This window comes from Megascapheus bottae, chromosome 6 (assembly GCF_031878675.1).
Source record: "Megascapheus bottae isolate mThoBot1 chromosome 6, mThoBot2.hap1, whole genome shotgun sequence".
Taxonomy (NCBI): Eukaryota; Metazoa; Chordata; class Mammalia; order Rodentia; family Geomyidae; genus Megascapheus; species Megascapheus bottae.
Window position 1 is genome coordinate 61600416 of NC_143514.1, and position 25704 is coordinate 61626119.

General features: G+C 45.3%; 1 protein-coding gene across 1 annotated transcript in view; it reads left to right on the forward strand.

Annotated features, from left to right (window-relative positions):
* The window catches only part of Grik3 (glutamate ionotropic receptor kainate type subunit 3), a 209028-nt gene that overhangs the window by 124538 nt on the left and 58786 nt on the right, over nucleotides 1-25704 (forward strand). The window contains exons 2-4 of the mRNA XM_090335206.1: nucleotides 3788-3964; nucleotides 17164-17421; nucleotides 24479-24660. Coding sequence (XP_090191332.1) covers nucleotides 3788-3964; nucleotides 17164-17421; nucleotides 24479-24660 — 617 coding nt within the window. The remainder of the gene's footprint in view (nucleotides 1-3787; nucleotides 3965-17163; nucleotides 17422-24478; nucleotides 24661-25704) is intronic.

Below are 25704 nucleotides of genomic sequence, written 5' to 3' on the forward strand. Positions count from 1 at the left end.
GGCTTCAGATCACTACCCTCAGATCTTAGACTCCTGAGTAGCTAATGTTTATAGGTGTGAACCACTGGCACTGGGCAGTGAGTTGGGGGATCTCTGAGTTGGGAGTAGGCAATGTTCTCACATCCTGAGACTGGAACTTTACCCTTTAGTGATCTTATGTCACAAGACTGTGAACTTCACATTTTCCTCACTATCACCACTCTGCCCTTAGGTGGGGCCAGATGGGTACAGTTGGCTAAGGCTGAAGATTTCCCCTCCATGAGGTTAATGAGGCTCTTGATAAACCCTCAACAGCCTAAGCTCTTTTTAAGCAGTTTCACACAAAAGGCAAGCTTTCCAAAAAACAGAACTCTCCAGCATAGTTAGAAATGGTTCCTTTCCCTTCCCATTGCTAAGGAACTGAGGGATTTTCCATAATATTCACTGTAAGAACCTGCTAAGGCTCCACGGAGTGAACTCAGAAGTGTGGGGGCCTGATGAGTGGGTTCCCCCAGAGGTTTTGCCTCTTAGACAGATCCCCCAGTAACTTGTCAATTTGGGTTCCCCCACTGGTTCTTTTCAGAGGATTCCACTCAGCAGTGGAGTTGATACTCTCTGGTTAGTATCTAGCTCTCTAATCTGAGGGGATCATAGCCTATCCAGTATCTCACTTACCTTATGTATCCAAGAAGAGTTATTTGCTTTTCAGTTTGATGGGATGGGAACCTCCAAGCTTTCTACTTACCAGAAACTGGAAACCACATTAAAAAAAAAATACAAACACCTCTCATCTGAATACGGATACGTGAAATGGGGTACATCTATTCAGAGTGATCCTCCTTCTCAGCCATAATATGGAAGGAGGATCTGGTAGATGTTACACATCCATAAACCTCCAGCTGGTTAACCACAGAAGCCAGCTACAGAGCACACATACATGATTCCATTTATATTAAATGGTGGAAAAAGACAAATCCCAGGAGACAGGAAGTAAGTTAGTGGTTTCCAGGGGCCATAGGGAAGGATGATGATGGGCCAGAAATTGCCACGAAGGATCTTATTAGATGATGGAGAAGTTCTAAAGCAGAATTGCACATGGCATGCTAATTTATGGAAGGGGGAAAAAAAACACAGCATATTGAACACCGGCTAATTTTGCAGGATGTAAATAATATCTGTCAAGTTGGTTTCTATGAAGAATAAAAATTTGCTTGAGGGAAAAAAAACCAGAAAAGCACTAAAAGCAAAATAAGCAATATCTTTTTCTATTCTTGTGTCAGTGACTTAGATTTTTCCTCCTCATCTCCTACCTTTCTCTTCTAAGATGGAATAAGGCATTTCCTGTAAACCATGACCCTCCCGATCTCTTCCTCTCAAATATCTAGCATTGCATGTGTGTGTGCCACCACACTCAGCTCAAGTCTTGCTATGATATGGGTCGACTACCATGTATTATTTCTCCCGTGGGTCAAAGACTTGAGCCAATACTTTTGATAAATTTCAAGTAGCCCTTAGGAAAGGTGTCTACCAGTTTCCCCTCCCACCAGCAATAAAGCAGGTATCTATCCATTGCCAAGCATTCTTGGGAGAGCCAAGTGTTACATAGTTTATCTTACATTGTTGACCAATCACATGGGCAAAAGCCTGTATCTCACTGTTGGTTTAACCAGAGCTTTGTTATCAAGGTAGCTCTTCCTATCCTCATTCCGTAATAGTCTATTGGAATATTTCCTGTGAAAAATCCACAATTGCCCTTTACACATTTTATATTGGAATATTTGTATTTTCTGTTGAATTTTTAAATGCTTTTATAAAATAAGAACATCAACGTTTATGTTGCCGCATACAGCTCCCCGCAAGCTTGCTGCTTGCTCTTTAATGATAGCAGTTTAAAGCACGGAAGTCTTAGGTGATGGCTGTGAAGCACAGTCCTTCTATGGTATCCAGTTTCATTGGAATGCTAAACATAGAAATGCCTCTTCTCCCCTATTTTCTTTCAGGTAGTTGTAGTGTGTTCTCTACCCCCCTTTCCTTATTATCTTGCTATTTAATTTGTAGTCCATCAGGAGTTTATTTTGATGCATGGATTAAGATTGGAGTCTCACTTAAATTTCTCCCAAATAATTGAGTAATTGTCAGAACCCAATTAATGAATAATTCATCCTTTGCTTGATGGTGGGAACCAGCACCTTTATCAAGTGACTTGTGAATACTTATCTCTACGTGAGGCTCGTTCTAAGGGCCTTTTATCTCATTCCATTGATCTGTCTCATGTTTTTATGTGCTATTACAACATGTTTTTAATTATTTGGCTTAATGATGTATTTTCACATCTGGTAATACAAATCACCTTTCATTATTCTTTAAAGACTTTGTTTAGTTACTATCATAGGTCTTAGTTTTCCAGATGCATTTCAGAGTGTGCTTTATCAAGTAAAAGAAAAATGCTTCCGTGATTTAAGCTGAAAAATTACTTTGGAGCCAGTTGCAGTGGCACATGCCTGTAGTCTCAATACTCAAAAGATGAGGCAGGAGAATCATAAGTTGGAAGCCAGCTTGGACTACAGAGTAATGAGAAAATAAACAAAACATTACTTTGGAGAAAACTGATACCTTGAACCTTATACTCTTGGAACAGGACATGCCTTCCTGTGTAAGTTGTGCTTTCTTGCTCAAGGCTATCACTTGAACCACAGCTCCACTTCCAGCTTTTCTCTAGTTAATTGGAGCAAGATTCTCACTGACTTTCCTTCCCTCGTTGGCTTTTAACCATGATTTTTAGGTCTCACCCTCCACAGTAGTTAGGATTCTAGGTGTGAGCCACTAGTGCCCGGCTAGTTCTAGCATTTTTAGAGAACTAGAATTATGTAATTTCTATTTGTTGTATTATTACTACTGATTTTTTTTTGTCAGTCCTGGGCCTTAAACACTGGGCCTGGATTCTGTCCCTGAGCTCTTCAGCTCAAGGCTAGCGCTCTACTACTTGAGCCACAGCACCACTTCCTATTATTGGATTTTTCACTGATTAAAAAAAGAAAATCCTTTCATACTGGTTGTTCTGATCTAAAAGTACTATTCATTTGTGCTAACTTGTCATTTAACTTAACTCTCCTACCAGTTCTTACTTGTGGTCATGATTAGGAATTGTTTTATATGTTTTTATATGTCATCTGCAAATAAGAACTTAATCCTTACTAAAATTTGTGCCTTTGCATTAATTTTCTGTCTTGCTTATATGAATCTTTACCCATCCCTAACCTCCCAACCCTCAAAGCAGAATGTTAGTGAGTATGATATTAAGAGCAGACATGTGCTAAAGGTGCTTTAAGGAAGTGTCTTTCCCTGTTATTTTATTAAGCATTTTTAGGAGCAAGAGATAATGGATTTTATCCAGTGCCTTCCTGCATTTTGTGAACGGATCATATTTTTTTCCTCCCTTGAACTATTGATGTGGGGGAATGATATTCATAGATTTCTTCATATTGAACCGGGCTTACATTCCTGGAATAAAACTGCATATGGCCATGGTATGTTATCCTTGTAACATTCCGGTAGCTTCTACTTGCAAAGAAGTCTATCGAGCATTTCCATAGAGGTATTAATAAGTTGGTAATCTTATTTTGGTCCTGTCAGGCTCTATTATGGGGAATTTTCTAGCTGGGTGAAATGAACTAGGAAGATTTTCACATTTCATAACATCCCAGCACAATTTCTACCTATGGCAGTTATCTGACATGGAGCTGAACCACACATCTTTGCTGGAGCCTCATCCCTTCTCCCTGACACTCAGTCCTGGCTTCTCCCACAGGAGGAATCTTTGAGTATGCGGATGGCCCCAATGCCCAGGTCATGAATGCTGAGGAGCATGCCTTTCGATTTTCTGCCAACATCATCAACAGGAACAGGACTCTGCTGCCCAACACAACCTTGACATATGACATCCAGCGGATCCACTTCCATGACAGCTTTGAGGCCACCAAGAAGGGTGAGTGTGCCCTGGCCCAGGGCGGGGTAGTGTTGTATTTGTTGGCCAAAGCCCTAAGAATGGGCTAGAACTCTGGGCAGGTGTGAGGCTTGGAGTCTTTTCCACCCAGTCTGGACATCTGCCTCACTCCCAATCCAGCCCAGGCTGTGTCTGTTTCCTAGGAGCCTGTGGGGAGTCTGGAACAGGAGCAGGAGTCTGCCCTGGACTGAAAGGGAAAAATAGAGAGGTGGTGTTGGGTGGTTAGTGAGCAGAGATTTGGGGAGATAAGAGGAGGAAAGTGAGGATGGGGGAGGAGGGAGTAGAATTTGACCTTGCCAGAGAGAAAACATTGAGTGGTCAGCTTAGGTTTCCAACATCTCTAGAACAAAGTGGACAATTTCATAGTTGCTTTCTCTTCTGTATTACTTTTATTTCACTTTTAATGTACAGGTAACAATGCAGGCTGTTTATGGAGTACAATGGGATGTTTTGATGCATTGTATTCTTTGCAGAACATTCAAATCTGAATAACTGACATATCTATCCCTTCAAGTATTTCTCATTTCTTTCTGGTGAAAACATTTAAAAATCCTCTTAACTATTTTGAAATCTACAGTACATTATTATTAGCTGGAGTGGCCTTGCCCTGAAAACTTGGGCTCATCTATCATTGGAACCTTACACAGAATGTCAATATGTGGATATAGCTAAGACAGATCAGATCATGTTTAAGTTCAGTTACACACCATCTACTTGCCGTAGAAGACTTAATAACAAAGCTGCTTCCATGCCTATAGCTTGACTCCAGAGGCTACGGATAAACCTAAAGCTTGCTATTAGCCTCAGTTTGTTTTGGCTACAAAATAATAACCGGGAAAATAGTATATATAAAAATAAATTGTATTAAATCTGACTTAGCAGTTTTCCTGAATTTTAAAAATAGCCAGGCACTAGTGACTTATGCCTGTAATCCTAGCTACTCAGGAAGCTGAGATCTGAGGATCAATGTTCAAAGGTAGCCTACAGGAAAGTCCATGAAAGTCATATCTTCAGTTAAAACCAGAAGTAGAGGGCCGGGAGTTTGGCCTAGTGGTAGAGTGCTTGCCTAACATGCACGAAGACCTGTGTTCGATTCCTCGGTACCACATACACAGAAAAAAGCCGGAAGTGGTGCTGAGGCTCAAGTGGTTGAGCTCTAGCCTTGAGAAAGTCCAAGGACATTGCTCAGGCCCTGAGCTCAAGCCCAGGACTGGCAAAAAAAAAAAAAAAAACAGAAGTAGAAAGTGAAAAAATGGAAGTAGAAGTGGAGCAGAAATGGTAGAGCATCAGCCTTGAGGGAAGAAAGCTAAAAGATAGCACCTAGGCCCTGAGTTCACACACGGACACACAGACACACACATACACACACACACACACACACACACAAATAAAACACATCACATTTACTCCTTCCTTTCTACTCAGGAGACACATTTAAAATGAAGTAAAAACTGCTGGTCAAACAAATGCAAAAAAGAAAAATTAGGACTCAACAATACCTGAATTAACTATCAATTTCCAGCATAAGCCTAGCACACCTGCGTATGTGAGTGTGTGTGTGTGTGTGTGTGTGTGTGTGTGTGTGTGTGTTTGACGTTGTTACCTTTTTAAAGAAAAACTCATACCCCAAGTTGCTTGAGATGATTCAAAACTTTGGCAAAGTAGCAGGGTATAAAATTAACCCTCAAAAATCAACTGCTTTCCTGTATGCCAACATCAAGAGGAGCAAGGCAGAAATCAGGAAAGCAACTCCTTTTGCCTCAAAGGAATTAACTAAGAATGTAAAGGACCTTTATGATGAAACTTTAAAAACCTGAAAAAGGAAATTAAAGCAAAACTGAGGAAGTGGAAAAAGCTCTCATGCTCCTGGATTGGAAGAATTAACATCATGAAAATGGCAATCCTGCCAAGGGCTATCTACAAATTCAATGCAATACCCATCAGGATCCCAATGACATTCTTTAGCTAAATAGAAGAAGCAATCCAAAATTTCATATGGAATAATAAAAGAACCCATGTAGCAAAACAATCCTTAACAGAAAGAACAATGCTGGAAGAATATCAATATCAAACTTAAAACTCTATTAAAGAGCTATAGTAACCAAAACATCTTGGTACTGGCACAAGAACAGTCCTGAGGGCCAATGGAATAGAACTGAAGACCCAGAAATCAACCCATAGACCATCTAATCTTTGATAAGGGAGCCAAAAAATAGATTGAAAGAAAGACAGCCTCTTCAACAAATGGTTCTGGCAGAATTGGTTAAGCACCTGTAGAAAACTAAAGTTGGATCCTTCTATGACCTTGAGGTAAGAGCAGATATTCTGAAAATTTTGCAAGAAGGAATAGGAAATACACTAGGTCTCCTTGGCACAGGTTGAAACTTTCTTAATAAAGACCCAGAAGCACAAAAAATTAAAGAAAGTTTGGACAAATGGGACTGCAGTAAACTGTAGAGCTTCTGTGTGGCAAAGGACATAACAAACAAGTTAAATAGAAAGCCTACAGAGTGGGAGAAGATCTTCACTAGCCATACAACAGACAAAGGCCTCATATCTAAAATATATGTACAGCTGAACCAACTGCATCTCTCCAAAACAAATCTTCAAAGAAACAACCATCGTATTAAAAGACTTAAAGAGAGATTTCCCTGAAAAGGTAATAAAAATGGCCTATAGGCACATGAAGAAGTGCTCGACATCACTGGCCATTCAAGAAATGCAAATCAAAACAACTTTGAGATTTCACCTCACTCCAGTTAGAATGGCCATTATCAAGAAATTTAATAACAACAGATGCTGGCGGGGATGTGGCCAGGAGGGATGGCTATTACACTGTTGGTGGGAGTGTAAACTTGTTCAACAATTATGGAAAGCAGAATGGGGATTCCTCAAAAGACTAAACATAGAGCTCCCCTATGACCCAGCAATCCCATTCCTTGGCATTTACTAAGATGACCAGAAACAAGGATATACTAAAGCCACTAGCACAACTATGTTCATTGCAGCACTATTTACCATATGGAACCAACTCAGATGCCCCTCAGTAGATGATTGGATCAAGAAGATGTGGTACTTATACACAATGGAATTCTATGCTGCCATCAGAAAGAATGACATTGCCTCATTTGTAATGAAATGGAAAGACTTGGAAAAAATCATATGAAGTGAAGTAAGCCGGACCCAAAGCACATAGGCTAACTGGTTTCACACATTTGTAATAATTAGTGCACATCTAGGACTGTCCTAGCAGAGGATTGCAATCGCTCAAAACCTATGTACATAAGGTCATATAGGAAGAGACTAAATGAAATGAACTCTAGGATATGGAAACAAGAGGCTCATCTTGTGTGATTGTTGCTTTTAATGAACTATGTTATTTCTCTTCTCTTTTTTTGCCCATGTTGTTACTGTATCTGACATTGTTACCTAGTGTATCGTATATATGTTTATTTGTTTATTTGAAATAGGAAAGGGAAGGGCAGAAAACAAGATGATTGGGAGGGGTTGGGGGACAAGGGTGTTAGAAATAATGTACCTACTACCTGATAAATGTAACGGTAACCCCTCTATGTATTACTCCGACAATAAAACATTTTTAAAAAACCAGAAAAGAAAAGCTCACACATGCAGAATCTGTCCTTCCGCTGTGTGTATGGAGTCCATGGACTCCATATCTGTGGATTCAACAAACCATAGATCCAAAATATTCAGAAAATAAATCAATCACATCTGTGCTCTCCACAGACACTCTTTTTCATGTCGTTTTTTTCCCCTAAACAATGATCCTAACACCTATTTACATAGCATTTCCATTGTGTTTTGTGAGCAGTCTAGAGAGGATTTAAATTATGGGAGTGCATACGGAAGGCACATGCCAACACCAGGCTGCTTTATGGAAGGGAACTGAATGTCTGCAGAGTCTGCGCTCTGCAGGGGGTCCTGGAGCCAATTCCCCGCAGACCCAGAGGGAGACTGCATATCTGAACTATATTTTTACATCTATATTTAATGCAAATTCAGACTAAAAGACTGCACAACTCTGGAAATAGCTTCTGCACGGCCCTAGATTTCCACGTAACTCTGTTTAAAAGTCTCAAGCCTAAGGAATCTCATTTCCAAAACAACAAGATCATCTTTCCTGTAACATGATATCATAGCCTTTGCTTTTCTCTTTTGAAGATTCTGTTACAATTTTTTTTTTCTTTTGTCGATTGTGGGGCTTAAACTGTAGGCCTGGGTGCTGTCGCTGAGCTCTTCAGCTCTAGGCTACCATTCTACCACTTTGAGCCACAGCGCCACTTCCAGTTTTCTGGTGGTTAATTGGAGGTAAGAGTCTCACCGCCTTTTGTGCCCAGCTGGCTTTGAACCATGATCCTTGGATTGTAAAGTAATTGCTTTATCTAATGTCATCCTGTTCTCCCTTACACTATTGAAAAGAAGACTTCTTTTTGGATATTTGATATATTCCTTTGTCATGTAAAGGACTGGTATGTAATAATTGCTCAATAAAATGATTCTTGAATGAATCGAGGAAGGATGTGAGTTTGGGACATGGGAACCTGAGTGTCATTGTCCAGTGGAACTTAGGGGACAGGATCATCCATGCATCATGGGCCATCTGAGACCCATCCCCAGGAGATGTCAGGTTTTCTAGATGCTTGGCTCCTGGATTACAGTCAAAAACAGTTTGTGACAGGTCAGGACCCTTGACCTCCTGGGCTCCCAGGTACAGTCCTGCCACAGTGCTGCCCACTGCTGGCTTGGCTTTTCTGGAATCTCATTCCAGAAAGGCAGCAGAAAATCGTATGAAGCTATTATGCCCGGACCTTCATCCTAGCAACTCTGATAATAGTCATGCAATCTTGGGCCAAATAACTTGAGCCTTGGTCCACACAATCTATATAATTGTGTGTCTCTGTTATGTACTCTGTAGTCAACAGGACTTCATTCTCATCACACTTGGCTTCCTTGCTCTCCATTTGCTGGATCACGAAGTCAGGATCTGACTCCTACTCCTCTACTAGCACCATCCCGTCCAGCTGCTCCTTTTCTGGTGTGTGGGAGGTCAGAGGCTCCGTGAGGTTGAGCAGTTCATGCTGACATGTGTAAAGCTCACCCCACTCTGGGCCGGTGAAGAGTGGTCTTTTAGCCATTAGCCCTCTGCCTGCACTGGTGTGCTTCCTCTCTGCCTGTGTCTTCCTGCTTTCTTCCCAGCATGCCCTTCATCTAGCTCTGCACAGGGAAGTACCACCATCGTGCTGAGAGTTGTTCGTGCTGCTTGCTTCTCTCTGCCCAACCATATCCACTAGAAAATAACGAAAGTCAACCCAAACTGCTCAGTAGAAAGGTCAGAGATACAGGACAAATGCTTAGATTTGGTGTAAGTGCGTAACGTCAGCCTAAAGGTCTAGGCTGGGGCTTTAGTCCAATTTCTCTGGGAAAAAAAAAGCACCTAAATGGTATTCCAATGTGGAATTCAGCAGAGGTACTTCTCCCAGCCAGGCCAGGAGTCCAGAGCAGATTCAGAATCTTCCCAGAGGCAGGTCCTCCAGAAACTTCTGGTCCTACCCTATATGGCATTGCCAGGCTTTCTAAAGCAGACCTGACACAGAAACCCTCTGTGATCCAGTGACCCAGCCCTTCCTTACCCTGAACCACATCACACAACTTACTTGCACACACCGTGGTGGTGTACCTCACCGCCCAATCCTGTGATGGCCTGTTCAGTGCAAACCTGGCTTTCCAGCTACATTCAAGCCATTCAGTCCTTTAGCCTTTGGGTCTGGGTTCTAGTCATAGCTCCCACCTCAGAGCTTCTGAATGCAAGATTCCCTCTGTAATTCCCACACTTCCCTCCCCTCTGACTCTACCTACTCATTCATTCTTCCAATAAGTCCCCCAAGATGAAGCCAGGCCTCCCTACTTCTTTCTTTGTCACTGTGGCCTTCACTGTGCTGACATATGTGTGTGTGTGTGTGTGTGTGTGTGTGTGTGTGTGTGTGTGTGTGTGATCATTATCCATTTCTTCTGTACGTCCTATTACCCTCTCACTATTCTATTGCCTAACCTAGTGTGGGCCCATACACAGGAGGTACAAAATCAATTCTGACAGTTTGGTCTGATACACAAATGAGAGAAAGAATGAATGTGTGTTGAACCCACTTAACAAAAAAATGTTTCTTGTGATTGGCACAGGAAATGAGCCTCTGCCATCTACAAGTCAGGTCCAAGAGGGTAGGAAACTGGGTCATGGTAGCAGTAGCTGGAATAGCCAGAAAATGGGAAAGCATCACAGCGGTGTGCTGACACAAGCAGAAGGGCTTCCTGAAAGGGGAGAGGGTTGCATGAGACTCATATGAGATTGGGGGGAGGGGAGGGAAACATCCAAATAGCAGAACACCAACCTTGAGCAAAAAAGTTAAGTGAGAGTGTGAGGTCCTGAGTTCAAGCCCCAATATCAGCACAAAATTTTTAAAAATTAACTTTACTTCTGTCACACTTTTCAAATGTCCTGGTTTGGGGTGATTTTGTGAAGGGCTGTTGTAAGCACACTCGCAGATGTCTTTTGGTACACAAACACACTAGGAGTGGGAGTGTGGGGTCAGTCAGGTCACAACAAAATCGTGTCACACACGGTTTTCTCTCACTACAGGAGTACATGAGGCATGCAGCTACTCTACATCTTCTCTAACCCTGGGGAACGTCTGTTTTATTCTTAAAAATTTGGCTGTTCTGGTGGGTTCATATAGCATTTACCTCATCATAGTTTTAGTGTGTGTGTGTGTGTGTGTGTGTGTGTGTGTGTGTGTGTGGCTTGAACTTAGGGCCTAGGTTTTGTCCGAGTTGCTTTTGCTCAAGGCTAGCACTCTATCACTTGAGCCACAGCTCTGCTTCTAGCTTTTCGGTTGTCAATTGCAGATAGGCCTTTCAAGATGTTTCCTGCCTGGGCTGGCTTCAAACCATGATCCTTAGATTGCAGCTTTCTGGGGTAGTTAGGATTCCAGGTGTGAACCACCAGCATATGGTTTATAGATTTACTTTGTATTTTCTTGATGATTAAAGAAGTTTAGTCATTTTCATAGGCTAATAGATCACTTGAATATTTTCCTTTTTGGAGTGCTTCTTGCGGGGGGGGGCTTTCAAACATGTTTTAAAATCAAGTTGCCATTTTCTTACTGATTTATAGGAATCTTTTACATATTCTGGTTAAGACTCCTTTAAGTTCTTAACTTTAAGTGGTCTAATTTAATAATTTTTTGATTGGCAGTTCATGTCTTTTATGTGCTGTTTGAGAAGTATTCATCTTGAGCTACGAAGATATCCTCCCATGTTTTCTTATAGGAGCTCAGCTACTTTGTCCTTTCTGTGATCTAGCTCAAACTGATTTTCTGTGTAGGGTGGGAGGTAAGGATTGGGGTTTATTTTCCTAGGCAATGCTGGTATTATCTAACTGTTGGCAGTATCTATCAAAGGTTTTGCTTCTAAGGCTATTCATGGCCACCTTCATGATCATAGCCAAAGATTGGAGGTAAATGAAGGGTCTGTCAACAGAAGGATGGGTAGATTGGAGCACAGTTATTCAGTGCAATTTGACGCAATAAGAAAACAACTACTCCACATACGCAGATGAGTCCCCACAAACATCACTGTTGAAAAACAAGGAGGAACTTTCTTGGAAGAGGAGGAGGAGGCTTTCTCAGGGGCTAGTAACGTGCTCTACCTCATTCCAGAAAGTTCAGGAGCCCTGAGTGAGTGATCTGTGAATTCACATGCATAAGCCCCTTCTCTGTATTGTGTTCCTGGTCAATAAAAAGGTAGGTGGCAGGCAACATCCATCTGCTGTGAACAGAAACAGTGCTGTCTGATCCCACGGGCATTTCCTTTCGGATCACATACCCTTCTGGACACCCGGCGAGTCCCATGGTCATCATTATGAATGCCTTGCTCATAATTTTCCCTTTTAACCTTTGGTTTTTAAGCCACTTTCCTCCAGAACATCGGTAAGGGTCTTTGGGATTGCATTTGGTACTAGTTCTGATTAACCCAGTGACAATTTTCCCAGGATGAAAGTGTCCCCCCACCCCCATGCCCTCTTCTGGGCTAGCCATTGACCTCAGGGCCATGTGAATTACCATCAGTGGGACGCAGAGAAACAGAGCTCAGCACCACCTGTCCTGCCAGCTCTGGTTGAATTAGTCCTTCCTCTGTTGTAAGGCCCAGGAGGCCTTTCCTCGTCAAAAGAGACCTTCACTTATTGTCTTTATTTAGAAATGTTTGGTAGAAAATTGAAAGATGAGTGACTGCCAGGCAACTCTCTGAGCCAGCAAACCAGAGCATCTGTGTTTTCTTCCAAGTCTGGCTGGCCGGAGCAGGCCTGGAATCGACCCAGCACTCCCCAGGCTCCTCGGCCTTCACTTATTCTCCAGGCTGCTCCATTCCTTTTAAGATACAAATTGATTGGGATAATTTCTGCTATAACTACAATTGCCATGGAAAGGAGAGGAGGTGGGGTGCATTCGGGCCGAGGACTCCTGCAATGGCTGTGAACCATTGAGTTACTGTAAAATGACCAGAAAATGGATTCAAAATTGGAGCCACAAATAATGTAATTACTGCAGTGTGTGCTCAAGGCTGCCAGAACAAGGGTTGGCTCTGCTGCCCTGGAAACATCTGGAAAAAAAAAAAAAGCTGCTTCTGCTGCTGCTGCTGTGCCCTTAGCAACCCCAGCCCTGAGCCTCAGGGATAGTAGTACTCTTCAAGGTTGGCTGGTCCTCAGAGGATGGAGGGGGCAGGAAAAAGGATGTGGAGAGAAGAGGCCCCGAAGACATGGATGGAGGTCAGAACTTGTGTCTCACCTAGCGGTGATGTCTAGTTACTGCATCTCAGGTAGAATGGAGGCCAGGATGGGTACAGTTGTCATATATCACTACCACTGTCTTATTATCAACACCAATATGTCAGCCCAATTGCTGTCATCCACCCACAGAGGCGTCCCCTTCGCCCTTATCACCACCCCTGCTGCCATCATCTCCACCATTGCTGTGGCAGCAGCATTTTTGTCATCAATGGTCTTATCAATGCCAGCATCAGCATCATGCTGTTCCCATTACTGTCGTGGTGTTAGCATCTCCACTATCGCCAGTCCCAGCCACACCATCAGAATTGCCATCACCTCCTTTCACGTCACCATCACTGCCATGGCATCCCTATCACTGATCTCCACACCAACACCAGCACCGATGTCCTGCTGACACCATCGTCTTGACAAGTAGCTCCTACTCAGCCATGTTTTTTTGTTTTTTGTTTTTTTTTTACCATTGTCTCCTCCCTCCTGGCCTCATCCCATTACAGCCACCATGACTGTCACAAAGTCATCTTCCATTCCTCCTTCATCAATATGGTCAATGTCATTCTCTACAACCTCACAGTACGGTCTCTACCATTAAAACATCTACCATGGGGACCTTTATCCTCACCCTTACGGTCAATGTCAAAGTCAGTCACATCCTCCAAGGTCATTCTTGGAATCTTTTACATCAGCATGCTTTGTGCTTGGTAGACCCTCCCAGGATGACCAGCCCTTGACTGTGTTGGGGACAACAGCTAAGTGTGAGCTGCATAAGGATGAGAGAGATAAGGTAGCTTTTGCCTCCTGGTTTTAAGGCCTAGAACAAAAGGGGAAGTCCAAGAGGTAGATGCTTATAAGCAGTGGTGGAAGGAAGGAAGACAGACATTCAAGTCCAGCTGTGTGTTCCATCTGATCATTATAGGGATGGAATACGATGAAACAGAAAACGGGTATCAGGGCACCGCTAGAAAGGTTCAAACGGAAGTAGGAGGTTGAACATGAGAGAAACCTGTAGTTTTGTTTCATTTTGTTTTGTTTGAGGTCTTCACGACCTTGAGTATAGATAAGTGGGTGTGGCCAAGACTAGGTCAGTGTCACCATCTTCTGATATTTAGTCTCCAAAGCGCAGAGCCATGCACACTGTGGCCTCTTCCCTCAGGGAGCTCCTCAAGTCACAGGGTGGTGATGATGAGGAGCAGATACTGAAATACCAGCACGTGAATGTCTTTACTAAGCTGCGAGTTACAGGTCCACACATGGACCCATAGGAGAGCGCCAGAAAGGTGACTTGCCCTTGAATTTGTAGGCCAGTTTGACAGTTGGCCTACAAAGGCAGAGTTGTATTTTTCAAGCATTTCCTATCAGTGGGATGATCTCAGGACATGTTTGTTCACACAGAGGACTACCAAGGTATGGCTGTAAGGTGATGCAAGCAGGGCCAATGCACTAGTTCCCTGACCTGGCCTCTAGTCCTAGAACTGTAGAAGCAGCAAGAGGATACCATCTGTTCTGCTATGTGTTCTGTCTTGCACTTGGCATTGACCACAAGGACCTCTGGGTCACCAGCACATGCCTTATATGCTGGCTCAGCTGCTGACTTGCCCTGCCACATTACAGCTAGCGGCCCCTTAGTTGTTGGTGTCTTCCACCTGAGCCACCTTCTTGAGAGAAATACAACTTTCAGGATGAATAACTACTCTCAATCTAATCTCCTTTAACCAGGAAGCAGTGGGGGAAGGAGAAGTTAATCTAGAGGCAGAACATGGAAAGGCCACCCAGTCCCAGGAGTTGTAGTTTCCTCTACACACTGCACTGGTTGGTACTACTATGCACCTTGGAGGAGATGCCTCTGCCTCCCCTCCTAGGACAGGGTTCAGTGAGACCAAGAGAATTCACCCATCAGGAGACTTCTGATATCTAGAATCCTTAATTCCTTGAACCCATTTTCAAGGTCTGCATGACTCTGTCTGCATCTGTCCTCTGGAGGGAAGACTAGGCTTTTGGGGTGCCTATTCCTAGGCCTTAGGGGTATATCTAGGGGAAGAAATGTGGAGAAGGCTTGATTAAGAGAGCAAGGATATACATATGGGAGGTTCAGGGTGGAGCCAGTGGTGAAAGAGAAGGGGCAGGCTGAGGGTTGGGGGTCACTTCTGCCCATGTCACTGTGTGTGAGAAGTGTCCATTCTCACCTGAGTTTCCAGGCCGTGATGAAGGCATATTTGACAAGGGAGGAGGAAGACATGTTTTGACAATTTGCTAGCCTGACTTGTCTAAATATTTAGCCTTATAGCACATGAGTGTCCATTTGTAGTAGACTCTTCAAATCTGAGGAGTGAGCCTATGCCCAGGAGGTTACACCCAGATGGCCTGAGGGAACTAAGGTATATCTGAACCCTGGTGTGTGCCTTAGGCGGTGGGCCTCCTGTGTTGACTAACATTCAGTGTATGCAGTGGAAGCATTTTCATGATCACAGGCCTGCAAGTTAAAGAGGCAGAAAACCAAAACCTAAAACCTAAATGGCATAAGCAAAAAGAGAATATAAATGTGTGTATGTGTGTGTACATATATATATATATGTATGTATGTATGTATGTATGTATGTATGTATGTATGAGAGACCAAAACCCACACTTTCACTTGATCCTATTGCTTTCCCTTCCTTGGCTGTACATACCTCCATATTGACTTCCACAGACAAGTGCTACTCCTTCTCAGTGAGCACCAGGTGGGTACTACAATTCCAGCTCTCCCTTCCTCTCAGGATCAGTTAGAGGGAAATTGCCTCTTTCTCAGCCATGAAGTCTCATGGCATCTAGTTGGCTCCAACTATCCACATGACCATCTCTAAATCAATGTCTGAGAACCAGGGCAGATCGGGGAGTGATTGGCCTAGGTATAAGTCACATAATCTACCCATCTGGGTAGGCAGGAGAAAAGGGAGTAGACATGAGGAAACTTAGACACAGTCTACATCTAAGGCTCCTAGGGATCCCTCCTCCAGAATGCGCCTGACAGTGACCGATCCCCTCCCCCCCCCCCCATTTTACTGATCTCATTCCATACAAATAGGAAGCACCAGCTCCTGGCCTTGCCAAGCCTCTAAGAGGGAGGGAGGGAGGGAGGGAGGGAGGGAGGGAGGGAGGGAGGGAGGGAGGAGCAGGACATGGGGCTTAGGGAAGGTGGTGGCACTGGGATTGCTATTGCAGGCTGAGCAGTGTAACAAGCCTCCCAGATGCAGAGACCTGAGGGAAGGACATAGTCATGTTAGATATCTGAAGGAGGTTCATTCCAGCCAAAGAGGATGACAAATGCAAAGGCCATGAAGTAGGAGTATGCTTGGGCAAAACCATTGAAATGGCTAGGTGCTGTGAGGAAGGGGGACAAGGATGAGGCCATATGTACATGCTGGGAGCATAGTACTGGGCCCCAAGGGAGAACTTCATAGACATGAAGGTCACTCATCATGACAACTGACAGAGTTGGTACAGTATGGTGGTGGCAGGGACAGAGTGAGGAGGATCTGCCATGGAGACTTAGAGTTCCTCATGGAGACAGGAGCCCGTAGAGCAAAGGAGTGACTTCACCTACCTGCCGAGGAAAGGTTCACTCCAGCTGCCAAATAGACACTAAAATGTTAGCCGAGGTTGGGAAGCAATCAAAGCAAATAATTGTGGTAGCTTGGTGAACATGGTGACATGTGGCCAGGTTGCAGTACCTGTTAAATCAGAAGTCACTGACAGACTGAGCTGTGGGATATGGAGACTAAAAGGAGCCAGATTGGGGCAGGAAGGCCTTGGATGATGGTTGGCGTTGCGGGGCGGGGCGGGGGGGAGGGCTTTACTGAGATGCAGAAAACTGAGAGGGGGAGAAGGGTTTATATGAGCTGCCTCTTAAATATCTAAATGGTGATGTTGAGGGAGGTGAGATATTCAAATCAGATTCTATGGAACCAGTCAGAATGGAGGTTGGAGTTAAAGAGTTTTCAGCCCAATAGATGCTCAATTTCTCTTGCTTCCCTGAATAGGACCTGGCACAGAGCCAGGATGCGAATCATGATAGTATTACATCACAGATGACCGTCATATCTTTGCCACGAGTACTTCCTAAGGGCCAGGCTTTGTGCCCCTGCCTTGTGCATATCATTTCCTCCTGTTTCCCTGTGATCCAACATGGCTGGTCACCCAGAAATCAGATCAGGAAACAAACTGTGAGGGATCATTCAGTCATCTTTCCTCTAAGGGTTCCACTTGCTATTTTCCCCCTGCACCTGTGGATCACCAAACTCTCTACCCACCTTGCTGATTGGTGCTGCCGTCCCCTCTCTTGCAGCCTGTGACCAACTGGCCCTGGGTGTGGTGGCCATCTTTGGACCCTCCCAGGGTTCTTGCACCAATGCCGTCCAGTCCATCTGTAATGCTCTGGAGGTGCCCCACATCCAGCTGCGCTGGAAACACCACCCACTGGACAACAAGGACACCTTCTACGTGAACCTCTACCCCGACTACGCCTCGCTCAGCCACGCCATCCTCGACCTGGTCCAGTACCTCAAGTGGAGGTCAGCCACCGTGGTCTATGACGACAGCACAGGTGGGTGGCCAGGACTGGCTGGGATGGGGAGGGGAAGGGTGAGTGGAGAGGCGGGGCAGAGCTCCAGGATGGGGCTCAGACGCTCACCTTGCACTATTGCTCCTGGCAGAGGGGAAGGCTGTGTCTGACTCCTGCACTCCAACATCACTAGTTATGGCCTCTGAGACCATTCATACCTGTGCACCCACACCTCACTCATCTCCAGCCCAATCCAACAGCTGGCTCATCCCTTGTTCCACATGCTCTCCTCCACTGTGGTTGGGGAGTGCTCATATCTGCTCTTTGTCCCTGGTGCCAGGAGGCACACCTGTCCTCATCTTGTACCTGCATCTTCCCATCCACCGCAAACCCCTCCACCCTTACCCTGCACATTCACATGCAGCTTACTCCCAGTATGGCCCAGTGGGAAGTGGGTGTATGTGAAGCTAAACCACCTGGGTGGAAATCGCCGTCCTCCCATCTGCTGGCCGTGTAGCCACTGGGCATTTCAGTCTCTTCATAAACAGTGGGGAACAAAGGCATGCTGTGTGCACGCGTCTGGTGCTCGGGGTGCTTGCCTCAGGTTGGTTCTTTGGATCCTCCCCACACCTGCACCCATGAGCCCCCCATCCCCATCTCTACCTATGTTCAGGCACCGGCTTCCTGGCCACACACATGACCTGCAGAAATAGGCACAAATCTTGGGCCTCAGTCTGCCAGGGTAGAAAGAAGAAAAGGGCCCTGCAGCTAGTAGCTCTGAGTCACAGGCCTGAGGCTGGACACCCTGCTACAAGAGGAACCTACTTTGCACAGCCTGCCCAGCAGTCTTCTGCATAGAACTTGCCTGGCCCAATCCTGCTTCCAAATCTAGCGTAGAACTTGTCTTCTAGAAAACTCTTACTAGAGTGTGTTAACCTCTTTCCTCTCAAGTTGTAGGACTCTGTGGGCCCAGAGCCCATATCCACTACCATATCCAGCAACACATCATATACCTTTCCTTTCAACATCCTCTATTGCTGGGAGCTGGGGATACCTGAATGAATAAAAACCCAGCCTTGCTCTTGCACATTCTTCAGTGTCAGGAAGCACAGAGAAGCTCGTGTTACTTTCTGTATGAAGCGAAACACAGAGAGGTAAGGGTGCTTGACAGGGCCTTTATTAGGGAGAAGAGGGGACAGAGGGCCGTTGCCAGACTCTGCTTCATCCTTGGTCACCCTCACACAGTTTTCAGGGCAGGCCCAGAGCTAGACAGTCTTCCAGGGACCAAACATGGTTAAGGCGCTGGGACGATGACTGTCTACCATAAGCTAAGCACAGCCAGGGTGATGTCATTTAATTTCATCCATCTCACAGCAACGACAAGGAGTGGCAAGCCAGTAAATGAGGAAAATTAGTAAATTTAAAAGGAGAAAACTGAGGCTCAAGAAGTTTCTAGCATGCCCTGCCCATAGTTAACCCAGCTAGCGAGTTGGCATGTGAACCACGAGACTAAGTCCAAAGAGTGTACCATTAGTTAGTGTGGAGCCAGTTCTTTCTTTTCAAAGACTCAAGTCCCAAGACATTTCGGAGCCTTGCCTCTTAAGAGACTGACCATGGCAAGTCATTTAACCCATCTGGCCTTGCTCTTCCCACACATCAAGAACGGCAGCATCCAGCCTTGGAAGAGTCCTCCAGTTCCCATCGCCTGTGATTCAATGTTCGCTCTTGATTATCTCCTAATGAGGAGCAGGCATAGTAACAAAGGAAACTCTCAGAAAATATATCAGACACTTGTTTATTCTCTTCAGGCTTCACCAAAGATTTCTCCAGTAGCTGCGATACCATAGCACCAGACAGGAGATCCTTGAATGCAGCCTTCTACCTCCAGCCCTGCCTCCCACACGCTTAGGGTACCTAGCTCAAAGCCTCTGCCATGAGGGGCACTCATGCGGCTCCACATCCCTCCAGTGTTTCTATACCAGAACTCATCTTAACTGACCACTCTGAATCCATTTCTGCTTCTAGAATATGAGCTCTCGGTGGATGCAGCACAGAGCCTTGTCCAATGTAGATGTCCTCAAATGTTGTTTAAACTGAATTTGAATTAGATTGGATTGAACTGAATTGAAAAATCAAGTCAAATTAAACTCTAATTAAATACTGTAGAGGAGTGTAAGGGAAAAGAAATGAAGATGTTGGTATTCCTTTTTTCCCCCCAATTTTGAGTAATTAATCATATTAGAGGAGAGTGAGTGTTTTTGCTAGGCATCAGATAAGAATCAGGTGACACAGCCATGCAGCCAGAGCTATGTGCTGTGGGGAGAGAAAACCCCATGGCCTTGGTTGGTCCTGAGATGACTGACCAGAGGTAGATAGAGAGCCCTGAAGACAGGACAAGCAAGAAAGTGGAGAGGACTTGACAGACAAAAAGAACGTCTAGAGCAGAGATGAGGAGTATGTATCGCAGGTTTATGGATATGACACCTGATGAAGGGGAGAGGATTTGGGTATGAGAGGGGAAGGGAAAAGTCATATACAGGGTGTGCCTGGTTGTGTAAGTCCTGATGTCCAGTCTAAGATTCAGGCTTCCTGTTTTAAGTAGGCAAGGACCCTTGAGTACTGTTGAGTTCAGAAATGAGAGTGACTCTGAGAGCAACACAGGGAGAATAGGAGGAAAAAGACCACATCAAGGAGACTAAAGCAAAGATAGCAGCATTGGTCCTGGCAGAAACAAAAAGGAGGCTTGAGTTTGAGGAGCTGCCTGGAAGAGAATGCAGGGGGGCAGAAAAGAGAAGAGAAGAAATATACATGAGCAAGGTTTTGAAAATGGGTAACTTGAGTGTCATAGGAAGAGTGGGTAGAGCAGACACTGGTCAGAACCACTCACTGCCCATTGGTATTGGGCTTCTGGGGTGGGCAGGAGGAAGGTGAGGCTTTCAGCTCCCATTGGAGCTGGTCAGAGTGGAAGCTAACTAAGGTCCCCAAGCCTTTAGCTCTGTCTGCATGTCATGTTACCTAAATCTCAGCTCTAATGGTCTGGAATTACCAGTGACCTCTAGCTGAGCATCACTCTTCTATAATATAATTAACTACTCAAAAAATCCGGATGGGATAACAGTCTTCATTCCTTCAACTTATTAGTGCTCAAAACATATTTCTTGCACTATTTAGAGTTTCATTTAATGTTTTTATTTACACACACACACACATACACTTTTTAAAAAGTAGGGCAAAGAGAAAGAAGGCTCTAGTAAGAAGACCTTTGGTACCAGGGACTCAGGGTAGATTTGAACAATCACATAACTTGTAAAAAGATGCTCTAGACTTAGAATCACAATATTCCAAGGGAAGGGGAATGTGGGAGTGAGACAAGCACAATAATAGGCCCTGTCTGTGTCTTCTTTGGGGGACTGTATCCCCTAAAGATTTGAGTTGGGCAATAGACCACTCCACTTGACTCCTCAAGCGATCATAGTGTAGTTACCTCACTGACCGAGAAGTCTGGGGCTGGATCTTTTAGGGATGGTTTCATAGCTCCCCAAAGTGAGGCTGCTATGTCGGTATGGCCATGCCCCTCTTGGCTTTCTCCTTGATAATACAATGGAGTTGCTGCAAATCCAAGCATTATTTCTTCACATGATGACCCTTCATGCAGACAGAAAGGATGTATAAGCCAACAAAATTAATGTGATTCCCATTTTTCATCAGGGAGAAAAATCTACCTCTGCAACTTCCAGAAGGCAGTCTCCTAAAGTTCACTGGGTCTGGACATTGTCAAATGGGCATGGAATTGGCATTGACTGGTTTCTACCCATCATGAATCACATCTGGGGACATAGCCACCACATTAAATGCACACTTCACTTTGCATACCAGCAGAGGATGCATCCATTAGTTCTTTCTACAAAAAGCTGTGTAATGAACCACCCAAAACATTCAGTACTTACAATAATAAGCATTCATCTAGTTCCTAAGGTCAGCAATATCCTGGGGCCGACTAGGTGATACTCTGATCCCATTCACCTGCTTGCTGGTTGCTTTAGGCTGGCTTTGTCTGGGTGACAGCATCATAGTCACTTAGCTCTGCTTCTTTGCCAGGCATGTTGCCATCACAGAGGCACAGGATGCCTCAGACCTACTAATATCTCACTGGTCAAAACCAGTCATTGGGCTTGAGCTGGCTAGAGGGGACTTCCTGAAACGTTACATATTGAAGAGCCTGCATGAGGAAGGGGTGAAGAATTTGGGTCATCATTGCAATCTATCTAATTGGGGAGGCATCCAGTGTTTGCCTTTTGAGCTAAGCTATGTCTCTGCCTTCCTAATGTAATCTGTGTACAAAGACAAAACTCTTTGTGAAGGGAAGAGAGACAAAACATAACAAAAAACAAAACAAAACAAAACAAAAAAACCTTGGGTGGAGAAAAAGAGCTGAAAGACTGGTTCTCAACTTGTGATCTCATTCTCGTCCTGCTAGAATTCTAGAAGGGTCTCTGTACCTCTGTGGTCCTCTGTTCCTTTATTTGTAACTTCACAGTACATATCCCCATTCCCATGCCTTCTAGGATTTGGGAGATGGCTAAATAGGGCAATGAATGCAAAAGTGCTTCATAAGTGAGAAGCGTGGTTCCGACAGCCATGATTCACTGTAGATATTTTGAGAGGGATTGATTAGGGAGGCAGCCAGGAAGGAGAGCTCATTTCAGGCAAGCCAAAACAGCTTCGTCCTCTGCCGGGTGGGCTGAGAGGAGCTTGCAGTCTCCTCTGGGAATACACTGATGGGAAGGAGGGCCGACATGTGCTGCCGTTGGAGAATGTGGGTCACCGTGCGTTACACAGGGCGATGTGCTTGGCTGAAAAAAGGCTCTGGTGGCCTTTGCTCCAGCATCTAGCCTGTCCCTGTCCTCGTGTTCTGAGTCCCCAAAGCCTTACGTGCTTACTGATGCTAAGCGTGAGTCTGAACACCAAATGGGTAGGAAGAGGCTGTGCACTGTGGGCCTCTCTGGGTAACAGGTGTGAAAGATCAACCAATAATTTCTGGGTAAGTGGGGAGGGTATGGGCTTTTGTGTCTGATTGGGGATAACCTGTGGCCCCTCCCTTAGCTGAGCCCAACTGATACCTCCTCACCTCTATCCCCCATCAAATCTGGTGTTAGGATACCCTTGGACCGGTTTGATCCAGATCACTCCAGAACTCCAGAATCCTGGATGTGGGTTTAGTGTTCTTGATGTTCGTGGCCTTGGTGTTCTTGATGTTTGTGGCCTTGGTGAAGATTGCTAAGAGTCTCTTTAGAAGGCAGAATTTACAGGGGCACATCTCCACCTCCCCAGCCTTGGGGACTGGGAAGAGAGCTGAACTGTCTTGAGCTATATAACAGAAATTCTTCTTGGAAACAGGGAACTAGGTTGAAAGGCTTCTGCAGTGGGTTTTCTGAGGGAGGAACTCTGTCTAGATAGGGGGAGCTATAACAAGTGATTGCAAACTTTAACCTACTGCAAATTAGTTTAAGAAACAAAAAGGGAAGTTTCTTAGCTACCTTGACGATCATGCATCATCAGGTATAAGACTATCATCCAGACTTGCTTTTTCTTCTGTGACATCTGCCCTTGGTCGTTTTCTCAAATCTGGATGGTGACCCCAGACTTATATCCCCCCCTATCTGAAATCACTAAAACAAGTGTTTCTTACCTACTTCTCTAGCACAAGTTCCAGGTACCACACCACTAGTACCAGCTATATCCTGTTACATTGCATGTGCCCCAGTCATACAGCAAGTGCCGATTGTCCAGGGTGGGGCCACATACGTTGACCCTAGAGCTGGGCCTGGATCCCTCCTGAGACTCATAATCTGGGGGCAGGGGAGTTGTTTCAAAGGAAACTCAGACTTCTGTTAATGGGAGCGGGGTGTGGTGAGGAAGCCATGTGTCCATGGCTGTGTGAGCCAGGACACAGGAGCTGGGCCTGAGTGTGGCAGGGACGGGAATGGCTGCTGGCTCAGTCTAACCTTCAGTGGGCTGGGGCTGCGGGCTATGAAGAGCAGAAAGCTTCCTCCCTTCCAGGTCCGGCAGAGAGGAGTCGTCAAGAATGGCTTGAAATGGGGACGGAAATGAACTTAATTATACCTAAGCAAGCCATTTGTCTCCAGGAAGTGACATTCCGTTTTCCTTTCAAGTCCCCAGATTAAGTGGTTTTACAAAAATGCCAAAGGGGTAAATAGATTTTTCAGTGTGGAGAGAGGAAAACAGTATGTTAAACCAACTAAGGGGATTTTTGTTGAATACCACCTGAGTATCAGGCCTGTGCCAGGGGCAACCCATTCCACATATTAGCAACCCATCCCACATATTAAGGTGCTTGTGACAGAACGAGAGATTGAGGTGAGGTCAGAGAAGACTGAGGAACAGAAGGCTAAAATGCTGATATATATGTTAAGAGGTTCTGGGGAAGCTGCTTCTGAATACAGCAATGAAGGAATGCTTCCTGGGAAAGGTGGTGGTGGTATTAAGTCTGAAAGAGTGAGTATGGTTTACTAGCATACAGTTGGGGCTATGTGTTGGAGACAAGTTTGCTAAAGACTTTCAGGAAAAATATGTTCTGTGTTCATAAGGCTGTGTTAGTCTCTACCCACTCAGGGTTGAGAGAAGCAAGTGGATGTGGTTGGTGGGGATGTGAGGTCTGTGCCTGCTTTTGAATCCACATATTATATGTGTACATGTATCTGTGTGTGCACAGGCCTTTTGTCTGCATCAATTCACTCATGCCTAAGCCCAAGTGTGTTTCCTATCCATATCTAGATGCATGTGTTTGCGTGTGCACAAGCATCTGCTCTCATCGAACTGCATGCATGTGCAGACATGTCCAGATGTGGGCATATCTGCCTGAGTGTGCTCATACCTGGCTCTTGTGATTGTGCCCATGTACACACACACACACACACACACACACACACACACTGCCTTGTGGGCCACATATCTGTGTCCATGTGCATCACAGACCTGTGACCACAGGTGTGGGTGTGCATGTCACTCATCTAAGTGGATGTCTGCAATGGTGTATGCATGTGTGCACATTGTGTCTTTTATGCCCTGTGCCTCTCAGGGCTCATCCGGCTACAGGAGCTCATCATGGCCCCATCGAGGTACAACATCCGCCTGAAGATCCGCCAGCTCCCCATTGACTCTGATGACTCTCGCCCTTTGCTCAAGGAGATGAAGCGAGGCCGGGAATTCCGAATTATCTTTGACTGCAGCCACACCATGGCGGCCCAGATTCTCAAGCAGGTGCGTGAGCACTGGCCCCATGCAGGGATGGTGGGCTTTTTCCAGCCTCTTCTCTCATCTCCCCTTCCCTGAGAACACAGGTGATGTTAGCCAGGTCTCAGCTGGGCTCCTGACTCTGCTTCCTTCTAGCTATGTGAACTCGGGAGTTACCACGCTTCTCTGAGACTGTTTCCTCATTGGACTTTACACTCCAATTGGGTGGGACTCAAGCCTGGTGCACAGAATGCTGGGTAAATGCTGGGCTCCCTTCTACCTCTGTGCAGGTGCCAGGCAGGCAGCCTGGGGGCATCCAAAGCCAGGCAGGAGAGAGCACGCCAGTAAATATGAAGTATGGAGAGGTGCTGGGTTGTCAAGAACAGCCTCCAAAAGGCCTCATTGCCTCTCCCAGTAATGATTCCCCCATAGCTTAAGGCACTGGTGTTACTCTCACATTACAGAGAGGGGTGTGGAGGCTCCTCACACCACCCATCAGCTCTATAGGAGCAGGGTGGGGATAGGGAGGAGAATGGCTCTTGCTCCTGGATATGCCTTCCTTCCCAAATATGGGTCAGCATGGCATATCATAGATGAGAGCCAATTTCTGCCTGCCAGCCACACAAGGAAACAGTGAAGTCACCTGCAACCCCCTCCCAGAGAGCTTCATGACACCAAAGTTATATTGACTTAAGCCTGTGCTCTACATAAAATGCAATTATGCCTCCAGCCATCCGGGTAACTGGAGGAGATGTGCTGTGAGGCATTAACACTGGGGTCCAGGGAAGCAAGTTGAGGACATAGGGTACAGGAATCGGAATTGGGGTACAGAAGGAGGGGGCTGAGCAGGGGCTGGGGTGTTTTCAGAGCTTTGAGGGGCTCCAGTCCCAACCTCCAGTTGAGTCTCACAAAGGCTGACTAAGCCAAGTGCCTGCCTCCATTCCCACCATCTCTCCCCTCAAAGGAAGCTCCAATACAGAGGTTAAAAGAGAGAATGTTCCTTATGTTCCTGCTCTGCTATGTCATGCAGTAACCTCCTCAGGCGTCAGTGAGGCAGGAAAGAAAAGTTCA